The sequence below is a fragment of the Vombatus ursinus genome, unplaced genomic scaffold (genome assembly GCF_900497805.2).
Source record: "Vombatus ursinus unplaced genomic scaffold, bare-nosed wombat genome assembly UNPS02014946.1, whole genome shotgun sequence".
In the NCBI taxonomy this organism is placed as follows: Eukaryota; Metazoa; Chordata; class Mammalia; order Diprotodontia; family Vombatidae; genus Vombatus; species Vombatus ursinus.
In genome coordinates this window covers 1398045-1413744 of record NW_020954724.1, presented here as the reverse complement: position 1 = coordinate 1413744, position 15700 = coordinate 1398045, and the positions used below count along the sequence as shown (strand labels likewise).

The 15700-nt window shown below is 37.7% G+C and overlaps 1 protein-coding gene across 1 annotated transcript in view; it reads right to left on the bottom strand.

The window, feature by feature from the left end:
• Positions 1–15700, bottom strand: part of MET (MET proto-oncogene, receptor tyrosine kinase) — a 153691-nt gene that overhangs the window by 24257 nt on the left and 113734 nt on the right. Inside the window, exons 12-14 of the mRNA XM_027845025.1 lie at positions 6628–6774; positions 4371–4527; positions 3979–4119 (exon numbers count right to left, since the gene is read on the bottom strand). Coding sequence (XP_027700826.1) covers positions 3979–4119; positions 4371–4527; positions 6628–6774 — 445 coding nt within the window. The remainder of the gene's footprint in view (positions 1–3978; positions 4120–4370; positions 4528–6627; positions 6775–15700) is intronic.

The following is a 15700-nucleotide window of genomic DNA, read 5'->3' as shown; positions in this document are numbered from 1 at the left end:
ACTGCCTCCTCTGAGTGGAAAATGAGCCAGAGTTTTACTAGAGGTAGCTACTAGAGGTATGGAGAAACTCTAGCAAATAATATACATATTATATATGCAAACAGAATTGGGCAATTTTCTTGCCTTGCAACAGTCTAGCTCATACAAGGGAAAAGGAAAAAACAGCTTTTGGTTGAATTATTGTTTTATCAATGGAATCAGATCCCTGGAAGTGCAAACCTTCACTCCCAGCCAATGACAAAATAAAATAAAATAAATTAAATTAAAAAAGAGAGAAAGAAAAAAAAAAGGACAGTGGAATGTATTGGAAAGAATCTGACAGACAGATCCATACACTTGGGAACTGCCTGCCTCAGTGGTGGCTCCTCCATTATGAGGTAGTGTTCAGGGTCAATTTTAGAAAAGACAGGTTAGAACTGTCTTTGTCTGGTATTCCTACCACCTGGGCCTTTCTCTTATGTTCAAATTAAATGCACTTGAAAATCCCTCCTTAGAGGAAAAATAGACCCCCCCAAAATTTAAGAGATCCTTGCCCAATTATCTTTAAGATCCAGTTCTCATTCTCAGGAAGGAGCCCATAAGGGGTTAGGGTGGGGGCTCCTGAAACTTTTTGTGAAGAGAAGCTACTCTTCCCTAAAGCCTTGAGATCCACTGACACTCTCTCTGATTGTATGTGTACATTGAAATCCCTGAGTGAGGGGGTGGGGCTGCTGGCAGTAAGTTCCTGGGGAGCAGTCAGAGAAGTAAAAGGAATGTATTGACAATAAAGTCTCTGAGTGGAAGGAATGCCCTTCCCAGCTGGGATGCTTTGCTTCCCTTCTAGCAAATCAAGGAGATAGTTGTGAAAGGAATGATGAGATAAGGGTGGGGGAATCTTGATCTAAAGATGACAATATTTGAACCTTATAATTCTATAGTGCTTAACAGTATGCTTTCCAGAGGCTTGGTCTCATTAAGATCCATTATTAAAAGATTCAGGTGTTAATCTCATTTTTCCGGGGAGGAATCTGAGAATCTGAGATGCTAAGTGACTTGCTCAATGTCATGCATCTAAGAGGTGGCAGAGATAAGTCTACATTTCGGAACTCTTGAGTCCAATGTTCTTTTCACCATCCTCCACTCTACTCAGCCACCCAGGCATTTCCATAGTTAGGATATTGGAACCAACAGGAAAGGTAAATTGTTTGCCAATGAGCAGGATAAATGATTCTTGAAGAAGGGCAAAAATTAAAAAAAAAAGATGGCTTTATAAAAGGTGTTCCAAAAGTCTTAGTGCAGTTTAAGTCTTTGAAAAGCTTTGGAGCAGCTGGGTAGTGCAATGGATGGCCTAGAGTCAGGAAAACCTGAGTTCAAGTCCTGCTTTAGACACTTAGTTGCTGCAAATCACTTAACCCCTGTTTCCTCAGTTTCCAGCAAAATGGGGTTAATAATAGCACCTATCTTGCAGGATTGTTGTGAGGATCAAATAAGATAATAACTGTAAAGAGCTTAGCATACTGCCTGTCACACAGTAAGCACCAAATAAGTATTAGCTTATCTTTAATATTTAAATTAATTAAATTTAAACTAAATTAATTAAATTAAATTAATTTAAGCTATTAAAACCCAAAATTACACTAAGACTTTTGGGATAGCCTGTATAGTGTTTCACTGGAAAAATAAGGATGTGGGTTGTTTTATACATAGTCTAGTCTTAGCTGTTGAAAGGTAGAGTATTAGTGTTAGGCCCTCTTGACAAGAAATGGGATAAAATACTGCCTCATTCCACTCTGTTCTACACATTTCAATATTTTCCACATGGGTCATTTTGATCACATCTGCTCTGGACCAGTGCTCCAAGGAGAGCCAGAGATGCTGTAGCTGGATAAGTTGTCAAACTGGAAGGCAGATGTGGGAGTCGCAGAACAGGAATATTGGAATCATAACTCAAAAAAGCAAGGAGGGGAGGGAATGGGAATAGATGGGCTCAGGTTAGAAAGGAATCTCTCAAATTCCTAGGGATCCAGTATGTAGAACCTCCCCACTGGACCTGGAGACTAACAGTTCCTCTCAGGATCGCCACTCCCTGACGCTATCAACGTTTCAAGCATTTCACCTAATGTTGGTTTGAGACTATGGATTGGAGTTTCATTTGCAGCTGGCAATCAGAACAACTGTCTTATGCCTTTAGCAGTGGGATGATTTTTACATTGGTAGTATGAATCAGGGGGTTGCTAGACTTCAGGGACTGTTTGAAACTGACAAATCATTGAACCACTGAAAGGAAAAAGTTTCCTGGCATGGAATGCCTCATTGGTTCTTCGGTTAGGTCAAAGTCCTCTGACTTTTGATGTGTGTCCCCACTGGTAGAACACAAGGGGAATTATTTGCTGTGCCAATGACTGCAACACAGTCAATTCGAGTTTTTAGGAAGTGACTGTGGATTATCCTGTCAGTTGGTTATTTTATTTTTTTTAATATTACTAAACAGTGGATAAGATAAATAAAAGATAAGACAAACATTTGAGGTTCAAGCATTTGAAACTCAAGTGGTTATGATAACAGTTTTGGTTGGGAAAAAGACATTAAAACTGGGTCAAAATAAATCTTTGGGATTATCTGTGAATTTTAATTTTCTTTCTTACAATAGAAGAACAACAAAAATAAAACAGCAAAGTCTGGTCTACTAAAATAAAAGCATAATGTACTATTCCTGTTCATACAAACTGAATGGCAGTAAGTTGTCATGGTAGCTAGTTTCATACATGGAATTACATGGGGCAAAAGTCATGCATGGTATTAAATAATGCTTTGTGTTGGTCATACATGGGTGAATGAATAAAACTTTCAAAATATCAGGTAATTGTTGTAAAATAATAAAGATATGAGTTGCTTTAGTACTATCACTCTTTGACTTGATGAGCAGTTTCTAGATTTGCAAGTATTTTCTAAGTCTGATTCATTATATTTGTCCAGTGGTAAATATTCAACCAGGAAAATGCTCACAGTTGACTCATATCCTGAAACTTCTAAAGGTAATAAAGTTGATAAAATGTAGAGACTGTACTTTTGCCAACATATTTTAAGTTAAACAATGTGAAATGCTCCAGTTAATTTGGCCATTATTTGGTAACAGTATTTTTTTTTTTGAAGCAGATAATACTAAACATTTCTTTATTTTTTAGCACAACCGGATGTTTGTTCTGGATCAGACCTCAAAATAGACTTAAAAGTCATGGAATACTTTAGGTGCTAGGTTGTGAAATTTGTTATCCACCCTCCTAGACAGCAGGCTCCCTGAGGAAAGGAACTATCTCTTATCTGTATGCTGTACTCCCCTAGGTCCTAGCACAATGCTATGCACATGCTAGGCACTTAATAAATCATAGTGGTTGTTATGGATACCTGGATGGAACTATGTGCATGTTTAGATTCCTATATGTAACTAAAAGAAAAGGCCAAGTAGTGGCAAGTTACATTTGACCAAAATGTGCATTTTGATCTTACCTCTCTTGACTTAGTTTGTTCGATTAAAGAAAAAAAAAATGGGATCTGTTATTTGAGATAACTCCCTTTGCCCACTGAAATCAGCAAGTGCTCTGTAATTTATAGAGGTTATATAACTTAGAGAGTTAAGTGACTTGCCTAGGATCATGAGACCTCTATGAGAAATTTGAGCCCAGATCTTCCGGATTCTAAGACCAGCTCTCTAGCCACATTGTACACCCTAATGCTCCTAATTTAGTTTAGAAAAACCTCACAACTTTTTAGTGTACTTCTAAAACAATAAATGAAATACCTGTTCCCTTGTGATTTCATGGTTCGCTTTTCGGGGGGAGAACACCTTGAAAAGCCCTAAAAATATAATGAGACATGGGTCTGGTTCCAAATTAAAATCCATCAAACTCGTGTAGGAAGGCTGCATGTAAAAGCTGGGAAAAAACCCCCACACTGAAGTGCATATATAGGTATTTCTCAGAACAATAAACTGAAATATACCTTCTGGAAAAGTTGCTCTGTAGTCTACAGATTCATTTGAAACCATTTCCGTGGTTGGGCTTACACTCCGGGCACTTACAAGCCTATCCAAGTGAGGAGTGTGTACTCTTGCATCATAGCGAACTAAGTCACTGCCCAGATCTTAAAACAAATAGAAAAAAAAGTTTGTTAAAGACTTCTCTATCCTGGGTCAATGATGATAAACTCCAAAACTAAATGTAGGCTGTTTTTGATATAAGCATTAAGTTCTCATTAACATTTTGGAGTGAGGGGAACATACATGGCTTTGAGTAACACTGCTGTAAATATGAAGACTGCCTGAAATGGAATTAACTTCCTAAAGACTTTTCCTCTCTCTCTTTAAAAAAAAGAAGAAAAGAAAAAAGATGCACCTTTAATCTGCTTCCTCTTTTTCAGCCACAGAAAAAGCCCCAGTAATAACAAGAGCAACAATGATATCAAGACAACTCCAATGATAAGTCCTGTGAAATTTTGGTCTGGTTGTACTATCACTTTTCCAAGGACAGTTGAAGAAACTGCTTGCTTCCACTACAACAAAGAAATAAAGAAATAGCATAATGTACATGGCATTTTGTTTACAATATATTCAATGAGCTGAGCTGATTATTTCTGGATATAATATGGTACATGAGCATTACTGTAATTACATTTGGCAATGGCATTATCTCCTTCAGACTTAAGAAGGTAGGTTTCATCAATTTTTTCTTCAGTCTTCATAAGTAAGTCATTGAATGTACATCTCCAAAGTGCCTTAGTTTAACTTGTGAACTGAAAGACTATATTGTATTATGTGTTATTTGACCTATATGCATTTTACATGTTATTGAATCATTATTATGTATTGGTATCACAGCTCAAAAAATGATAAAGGTTTACAGCTTTGGTCAGGTCACCTTCCTGCTCAAATACCTTTACTTGCTCCCCTTTACCTAGCAAATAAAATATAAAATCCTTAGTCTGACATACAAGGCTCTTTATGATCTGATTTTCTAGCCTTATGTCACCTTTTTTTTTTTTAAGGTCTTCTATGCCTCTTCCCCCTGGATCCACTTACCATCATTGAACTTATTATACTGTACTTTCTTCTCTTTGTGCCCCTCCCACCTTTCTCATGTACTATCCTTATTCCTGGAACGTATTCATTCCATAATCCTCACCTACTTGAAACGTAATCTATCCCCTAAGGTCCAGCTCAGCTGTTACCTTCTCCAGGAAGCTCTCTCATCTACCCAGAAGGGAAGTAATCCCTCCCTCTTCAGAGCCATCAGAGCACTTTCTTTTGTACCTTTCCTATGAATTAAGTATATTATTTTTATATTGAAGTTATTTTTTCTTCTTTCTCTTATTAGATTGTTAGCACTCTCATTTATTTTTGAATTTCCTTTGGTCGCTTTGCTCATAGTAGAAGCTTAAGGAATGTGTTTATTAACAACATGGAATAATGGATAGAGAACCTGCTTTGAAGCCAGGGATTCCTGGGCTCTTGCCCACATATTGACTGTGTGACTCTGGGAAAGTCACTTAACTTCTTAGTGCTCTAGGCAACTCTCCAAGACTTTGAGTTGCAGAAAAACTACTGACCTATACTGGTAGAGGGAGTTTCTTTCCTTGAGAGACACTCACACCAATAAAATCTCAAGTCCAGTCCAGATGCTTTGCTTGGAAAGACTCAGGACTACTGAATTCCAATCTATGACACCATATGCTAAACTTTAGTGCTTTTTTCTTGCTTTCTTAACATTTATTCAGTTTGTTGCTTTTCTAAAAGATTTTAAGAGTATTTATACATTCACCCACTTTACTGAGAATAAATTAATTGTATAAATATAAAATTTCCATTTTATGATTTAAACTGTGTAGTCATGATCTTAATGTTATTTCCCAGTGGTTCTTAACTCTTTTTATTTTTTATTATTTTTGTGAGGGGCTGCTTTTAATTTCCTGGGCATGTTGAGATGGCTGGGCTTAGAGATGAGGATATGTTAGCAGCCAAATTCATGGTAACCTTAGGCTGACATTCAAGGTCCTCCATTCAAGGAGCCTGGAATGCTCCTTGCCCTCAAAGTTTATAATCTAATAGGAGTGATAAAATACATAGAAAAAGCTATAATACAATTTAGAACATGCTAAAGGAATAGGACAGGAGAAATTGGTATGCTAGGAGAGCTCTATGGAGGGGAGTTATGAGGAGAATCTGCGGCTGTCAGTTGCATTCCCTCTCTTCTGTATATCTCAGAAATCCACAAAGAGAAGAATATAGTGGGGGGTGGCTGATCTAGACCGTCAGGAACTAGCCAGGAAGTCATCTATTAAATAAGACTTTGTGGAGGTCGTCCATTTAATGAGACTTTGAGATCTGCTGACAGATCCTGCTATTGTCTGGGAAATCTTGTTATTTGCTGTTTGGAAAAGTTGCCTCAGCCAGGCCTTCAGAAAATGAGCTTAACTGGTAGGGGGACAATGTAACCAAAATCCACTATTTGTCAAGTCACAACCAAGAATCCAGGCTGCCTTGATGAACTTAAGTTAACATACAAATGAGCTTGTAGGATGTATTTTAAGGCAGCAAGTGACATAATTACAGTGGCATCCTTATTAATAAACATGAAAGTAATTCAGGAATCCCACCTCTATATTTAGCTCGCTGTTCAGTTTCAGCAGGTCACTGGGGACCGTACATAAGACTGCTTCAGAATGCAAGCGGATATTCTCACAGCTCTTATTTCCCACTTTTAATACTTCACCTTTTACTGCCTCAGGGTCAATATCATTTCCCTGGAAGAAAAGAAAAATAGATGTTGTTCATTAGTATCCTTGAGATCCTCAACAACTACCAGGAAGGGTCACAATTGAGGGATATTATAAAAATACTGTAAAATTAAGGCCTATCTTTTGGACTTAGCCCACAGGTGGATTATATTAGTCTCCCTTCTTTCCTTCCTTCCTTCATTCAATTCATTTATTCATAGACAGCACTTTACATCAGCATTCCAGAAATCAAAGCAATTATTCTCTACTTGTGGCTGCAGCTCACATTTCTATGACTCTTTAAAAAAAGGTACTTCTCCCATAGCAACCCTATAAGGATTATAATCTCCTCTTTCCAGAAGAGGAAATGGAGGCTCAGAGATCATAAATGAGTTGCCTGGGAACACATAGCTAATAAGTGATACAAGCCAACATTCACAATCAGACTTTTCCTGACACCAAGTTCAGTGCTTTTTTTTTTCTACTACTAATATTTTAACTACTATTAATAATAGCATTTATATGGTGCTTTAAGGTTTGCAAAGAGTTTTACGTGTGCTATCTCATTTGATCCTCACAAAAACCCTATGAGGGTGTTATTATCCCATTTTACAGATGAGGAAACTGTGGCCCAGAGAGGTTAAAGTGACTTATCCATTGTCATGCAAGTCCTATTTAAGGCAGGATTCAGGGTCTTGAATGCAGGTGATGCCTCTTAGCTGCATTTTCCACAATGCCTCTACTGTACTTATTTGATTCTTAGAATAGAATAAAAAAAGTTTTTAGACTTCTTCTTTACTCGACTCTCTTAAGGGCAAATTGGCACAATCCTTTTGAAAATAGAACCATTCTATCACATTGTTGAATGGTATTTTTTAAAGGGCAATTATGAAACAAAATTTTCAACTTTTTCCGATGCTTTATGCTGGCATGGAGGTGACTCTAGGTTTTCAAAGGCTATGCTAGTGGGACATAACCTCTGACAGGTCCTCTCATTCAAGGAGAGGATCAAAGGGTTATAGATTTAAAGCTGAAAGGGACCTTAGAGGCCATCTGGCCCAAGCCACTCCTTTTCTAGATGGAAAAACTGAGGGACAGAGAAGTTAAGTGTTTTGCCCAAGGTGACACAGGGTAACAAGTGGCCAGACCAGAATTTGAACCCAGTTACTCTGATAGGCTGGGTGTGTACATACGTACACACACACACACACACACACAATTTGAGGACAAGCCTAGCTAAGTTTGAAGATATCCATTCTAGAATCATAGCTCGAGCTGGAAGGATCCTCATAGACCTTCTCATCAACAGAAAGTTGGCCACTGGGTGAAGAACTTTTTTGGTCACAGCAATTTATGCATGTGGTCTAATAAGGCAGAGAGAAGTTGTAATCTGTGTCAGTGATAGGGACACCCATACTGATGAAGTCACATATCTTTGAAACACTGAGCAAGTTATATAGGCTATATAGGCTAACTTCAGCCTAAAGAGGGCAGACAATATTGTTTGAACCTGGCAGCTTCTTGACAAGCTTTCTGCTAACTTGCATTTTTACATTTCCCTCTAAGTTCGTTTTTTAAAATAATTACTATAAGACCCTACTCAATTCAATGACAGGGTTCTTGACATACTAGGAGGACTAAGACTGAACTACTTTGTTTCCAGTTCTTTGTTACTACAAAATAGAGCACACGTTGGTGTGTGTCTTTCCGTGTGTGTATCTGAATTCTATCTTTGACTCTTTGGGATATATGCCTAACTGCTATTTTAGGATAGGGACTGGATCTGTGACTTCACTGGGATAAGGAACTCCCAGGTGAGGAAATCCCCTTCTACCAATGCAGGTTGATGCCTTCTCTGCAATTCATAGTCGTAGAGGTATTCCTAGAGCACTGATAAAAATGACTTGCCCAGGGTCACACAGCCAGCATGTTAGAGGCAGGATTTGAACCCAAGTCTTGCTGGCTTTGGAGATGGCTCTATTTAATATGCCATGCTAGCACATTATACAACATATTAATGGAACCAAAAGTTAGATTTGAGAACAAAGGAATAGCCACAAGCATAATTTATCTCATTATCAGACTACCATAACTGAGGGCAGCAGCCATTCATCAAATGAATAAACCACTACTAATTTGAGAAAAGATGTGTTAATATTCAGAAACTACTGCTTTTCTTAACCTTTACAGATATATGCCAGTTAATATACTTTAAATGTGACAAAACCATATCATAGCAAACATGAAAAAAAACCTTAAAAAGTATAAAAAACTATAAAAATGTGCTTTCATATATCTGTGTATATATGTATATACATATATATACATACACAAACACACACACATTATAGATATAGATAGATAGATAGATAGATAGATATAAATAGATAGATATATATACTCTCATTTCAATCTCAAGGCAACCCTAATAGGTTGATAGGACAGGAATTATTGTTATCTTAGTAAAAAAAAAAGGCTCAGAGAAAGTGATACTCCTTTGTTATAGGAAACTAGGATTTAGGTAAAATACATATAAACAAAACTCTTCCTAAGGAAAAGATCATATATGTTAAGTGAACATTAGGCAATGTGAATATATCATGGAATGGGGTCAGACTTAGAAGGCAATCTAACAAGAGGTCCATAAATCTAACAGGTCACCACCATAGGGCCTCAAATGACAACTTGTTGGTTAGCTCTGTGCAAGGCTGAGGTATGCATTCACATATTGAAGGGAATTCATAGAAGAGCAAACGAAGAGATTAAAGAGCTGGGGGCTTGATTTATGGGGAAAGAACTAAAATGTGGCTTTCTTGGCTAGATAATAACTAAGGTGGGGGAAGGGAAGACTATGTTGCATTTACATTTACAGATACTCATTCCTTGAGGTCCAAGAACTCTTCAAATAAGGAAATAACAATACTGCCAAATAAACATTCAGCTTCAGAAAAATGAATCCCAGACTGGATAGAGCTACTTTTTCTCATCCACATAAAACTAAAAAAATTATGATAAGGAAACAACATAAATCTCCACCCAACTTTGAGAAGCAAAAAGAGAAAAAGGTGCTCATGAAGTTCCTTTTAAAGTATGAAAAACAGGCAGAAATTGGAAAATATAAGTCGTGTATCTGAAAAATAACCAACGGTCTGTTTTTTTTTTTCTAAAGTGATTAATGTCTAAAAACAGAATGATGAAATTCATCACGTAACTCAGCAGAAATCAGACTGAACAAGAATAAAAACTACTTCTCCTGTAGACTGAACTTCAGTGCCCATGGAGGGGGTATATGAGGTGATATAATGGGCATCTCCCCTCTCACAATGAGTTACATCTAATGTAAAGATGAATACTTTGTGTAACAGAAATCAATTTTACTTCACCTTGTGTCAGAAATCGTCTCTCATCCCTCACTCTGGCCAGCTGGTCTTTCTTTTACAGTGGTCTCACCACTGTAATGTCAGGATTTGGGTGGCCATAGGACTGGCTAAAGCAAGGAAGCTTGGACTAGAAATTGAGATAGCAAAAAAAGGCCCAATGATAAATCCAATAAGCTCCTAAAAGTCAGAGCTCAAGTCCAGGAAGGCAGCTAAGGTATGGAGAAGAGGCAGATACCATGTATCTAAGTAGGAAAAAAGGTATAGAATAATAATCAAGGACTAAATGTTAAAGAGATTGTAGAGAGCAGATGGTCAAGAGATCAGGCCAAGGAGTGGACAGGATTATATCAGGAGCCAGGGACAGGGTGTGAGAAAGAAGCGTGGGGATATCACAAGCAAGAATTAGGCTTGTTACTCTAGATTCATCAATATCTTTTAAGACTAACACGCCTTGCATACAACCTGCCTAAGGTTAGAATTGACATGTAGGTTGGCCTAAACCTTGAGATGGAAGCAAGTAGATAAATTTAGGTAGTAGAGTAAGGGAGCGAGAGGCTTAGGAGCAAGGCAATTCTTGACACTGACTTACACTCTGAGACCAATTCTAATAGGTATCTATAAATTCCTAAACCCAAGTAATTTCAGCTAAGTATCGAGTTCCATTTTTGCTTCTGGATCCCTGTTTGTTAGGGCTTAAGGCACTATCTCTGCTCTCAGGTCCCAGAATGGATTACTACTCTCCCTTCAGCTTGGGAAATATCCCACTCTGAAAACATTCCTTCTCTAACACATATAACAGTGCCCTTCCAGGGACCCTCTCAATCCACAAGACTGAGCCAGTGAAGAGGAATCAGATTTAGGGACCCTGCTTCTAGAAAACTGGAATATGTAACCCTTAAATAAGAAGAGGTTCTTTAAAGGTAAGATGACAAGCCCTTGCTTGTTCCATGTTCCATGTAGCCATGGAATTTCTACCACTGATCTTTTCGTGTTATCTCCCCTTCAAGTCCATTTATTCTAGTCTTCTCCTATCCCTGCTCACCCGCTTCTGGCCTGAATTCTTTGTATAATTCCAAACTCTGCCTACCAGATGCCCACTCATTTGCACCTGTGGTAATCTATAGTGTCATATCACTCTTCTCCTCAAAAATGTTTAATGTCTTCCAATAAAGTTCAAACAATCCCCGCCCTCATCTGGTCTACTCTATTGTTCTTATGTCACACTCGTCCCCATTAGCCACTCAGTATTCCAACCAAGCTGGATCATGCCTTGTGGTTTCCCACATGCGCTCCATATTTTCCTACCTTTGTAGTTTTGCTCACACTGTTATCTATGTCAGAAAGTCAATAAACATGTATTAAATAGTATGGCATGCTGGACAGAAAGCTGGCTTCTGATTCAGGAAGACGTGCGGTCAAGTTCTTCCTCTGCCACATACTGTCCAGGTAACCAAGTTGGGGGGGAAAGCATAGGAAATAACCATTTATATAGGGCTTACTATGCACTAGGCATTGTGCTAGGCACTTTGGCACATATTATCTCTTTTGATCCTCACAACAACCCTGGGAGGTAGGTGCTATTATTATCTCCATTTTTATAGTTGAGGAAACTGAGGCTGACAGAGGTTAAGTGACTTGACCGGGATCATACAGCTAGTAAGTGTCTGAGACTGGATTTCAACTCCAGTTTTACTGACTCCAGGTCCAGTGCTCTATTTATTGCACTGCCTAGCTGCCTTGGCAAGGCCCTTCTCAGTGCCCTGAGTAACTAACTCTTTAAGACTTTAGTTGCAGAAAATGTGCTACAATCTGCACTGGTCAAGAGAGTTTCTTCAGTTGGGAGTTCTCTACACCAAATGAACTGCAGGTTTACTTACTATTCTGAAACAGCAGTCAAGTATGTATCCCAAGGAGTCAAAAATAGATAAAAAGATCCCATATATACAAAAATATTTTTGTAGTAACAAAGAAGTGGAAACAAAGTAGATGCCAGGCTACTGAGTAATGTCTAAATATAAATGTAATGGAATATTACTGTTCTATAAGAAAAAATAATAATGAAAAATACACAGAATGGGAAGACTTATATGAACAGATGAAAATGTAAATAATCAGAACCATGAAAACCACATGCATGACAACTATAATAATGTAAATGGAAAGAACAACAACAAAAAGAAACTGACTATGATGCAATTATAATGACCCAGCTTGGCCCTGAAGAAGAAATGAGAAAATGTGCCTCCCTTCTTTCTTTGCAGAATTGAGGGCTAGTTGATATGGAATCCTGAATATATTACCAGGTTTGGTTGATATGCCGGTTAACTTTGCTGAACTGATTTTTCCTTCTTTTCTTTCTCTCTCTTTTTTAAATTCTTTGTTTATAAAGCATGGCTCTCTGAGTAGAGAAGGGAAAAAGGAGTATATTTGGAAAAGAAGACTATTGGCCAAACATAAGATCTCAATAAAAATTTTAAAAGTCAGTAGTATAAAAAAAATAAGGCAACTAGCATTTATTGTGTTTACTATGTGCTAAGTGCAGGGAATACAACAAATACAAATAGAAGCAGTCCCTGCCCTTACAAGCATTACATCCTAATGAAGAAAGCCAACACATAAAATGAAGCTTAGATGGGTGGCGGAAGGAAAAGCTGAAAGCATGGGGCGACATGGGGGCATGACACAGAAAGTCTAGAGGGCCAGGCATTAGACTATCTTAGCCATTAATTGAAGTATAATTTCCAGCTCAATAGAGACAGAAAATCCATTGCATTCTGCTCTGGTCTGTTCTGGACACACATTTTAAGACGGACAATGACATCAGAAACCCCGAGTTTGGATCTTGGTTTGGTCACTTGCTTCCTCTGTGGCCTCTGACAATTCAGGTAACCTCTCCCACATTTAGTTTGTTTGTCTATGAAATGAAGGGCTGACCTAGATGAATTCTAAGGTTTCTTCAAACTTTAGAACTATGATCCTATGTAATGCCATGAACTTGGAGTGATTCTGGAAAAGGATGGTCAGGAAGATGAAGGACCTTGAGATGAAGCCATACAACACTTAGTTGAAGGAATGGGAGGGGGTTTTAGCCTAAAGACGAGGAGATATGGGTACATGAGAACTATCTCAAATATGTAGAATGTCATGTTGAAGAGAGAATTGACTTGTTTTGCTTGGTCTTAGTGGTGAGAACTAACTAGTAATAATGGGTTGAAGTTAGTGGGGTGGCACTTTGGGTTCAACATAAATAATTTCCTAAAAGTTTTAGCTGTCTCAGAGGGGAACTAACTACCTTTCAGGGTTGTGGGCTCCCCTTCACTGGAGGTCTTCGAGTCTAGGCTGGATAACCACTTGTTGAGAATGTAATAGAGGTGATTCTAGCAAAGGGAAAGATTGAACTAGAGGAATTGAGAGTCCCTTGGAATTCTGAGGCAAGGTGATTTTGTTTTTTTTGGGGGGGGGCAGGATTACTTGTCTGCCTAGTCCTCTCTATCTTGGTTGACTTCTTGACAATTGAACATATGACTTCTCACTAGGCTATTTGATTTACAATACCTGGATCTTATTTTTGTTTAGCCAAACTCCTGGTATTTCCCCTCTGGACTTATCCTGTTGTGAAACAAATTCCAGCAAGATATGCTACAAAAGACACTAAAGTTTGCAAAAGAGAGGAACATAACTATAATATGTATCAGAGAATTAAGAAAAAATAAGATAATATTTGCTTGGGCATTATTTTTATTTTCAGTTGATCACCAGAAGCTTGTGAATGTTTATTTCACTTAAGAGTTAATACTAGAGTTACCTGGCACATAACTGTGAAATCTCATTGTTAGGAATAACATTTTATTTTAAAAAAATTAATATCATTTTTAAAAAATCACATGATGATAAAAATATACTATAAGTTTACAAGAGTCAACCTACAAACGTAGGGAGGTGGTACAGTGGCTAGAGTATTGGACTTGGACTCAGGAAGACCTGAGTTCAAATCTAACCTCAGGCACTTAATGGTTATGTGACACTGAACAAGTCACTAAACCTGTTTGGCTCAGTTTCTTCAACTACAAAATGGGTATTATAAAAATAGCACCTACCTTCAGTGCTATTGTGAGGATCAAATGAAATAATATGTAAAAAATGCTTTGCAGATCTTAAATTTGCATACAGTATATTAATGCTAGCTATTTGTTATAATAATAATATTTCTTGATCATTGTCAGTATTGGCTAATTTCCAGCTTTGGTCATAACCTACCCAATGTGTCATTAAAGTTTCAAGTCTATACAGAAGAGTAACTGAGCCTGCAATGCTGTTGGAATCTTTGTGGACACAGTGTTATCATTTGTGGCCAGTGCTGGATGAAGCATACAGATGACAATTATCTCACCGTTTTCACCAAAGCATTCCTGCCTGTTTGAATACTATGGCCTTCCCCAGAGACACTCAGCAAATCCCACTTTGACAAGAGGAGCTCCCAGCTATGTATCCCTTTAAGATTACAAAATGTATTCCTCATGGGAAAATAGTAAGCCAGGTAGTTATGACCCACTTTTTATGATGAGAAAACTGATATTCAGAGCAATTCAATGACTTGCTCAGGGTTGCACAGTAAGGCTGAGTTGGAGCTGAGCTTGAATTTACTTTCCAGATTGCAAATACAATACTCTCCATTATTCTCTACAGCCTTTCTTGATCTGATTCCATAGATAACAGTATCATGAATGAATACATTAGCATATAAATATAATTGCAATATAAAATAAACATACTATGTGCCAAATGCTGTCACTGATTACAAATACGTGTACTTCCTAACCAGGAGTTATACAAGCACAGCATGAAATGAAATCACAATAAAACAGTTGAATTTTCCCCTGAGGGTAGCAAACACTGCTTCCTCTCCTACTTTCTTTCCCACTACTCATTCATCTCTGCTGTTCCAAAGAGAGGCACAGATTTTAATTTGCTTGATTTCAGTAACTGATGAAGTACTAGAATAAGGACACTTCAGCTGAATCCTGTCTTTCGCTGTAAATTTCCAGTTAAGCATAATTCAATTGGATTCAATTCAATTCACATAAGGAAAAGTATATGGGAGGCAGGGTAGTAGTACTGTGATAATAAAATCATACATTTGAACACATCCCTGAAAAACATGAAGTTTTTTGCTGCCTCCTGCTACCCCCAGTCATCTCTCTTGACTTATCCCATGAGATTGAAGGCTGTTTCAACCACTGGCAGGCCAAACAGTCATTCTATATGAAAACAAGAGATGAAAGTGCCTGGTGTCTATCTGTATTGTTCACATTGGAAATAGTGCTAAATGATTCTGAAGATAATCATGTCATATCATGTTTTTCTTGGTCAAGCAAGTTTTGGGAGCCCTCAGTGAGAAGTATTAATTTAGGGAAAAAGGACTTGTCTTTTCTATATAAGATTTTGCTTAGAGGGACAGATAATGGGGCCATTTATCTCTAATCCCCAAATTATAGATGAAACAACTGAAAAAAAATACAATTTTCCTGAGTGTAAAAATATTCTCACATAAAACTTCTTGTTTTCATTAAGAG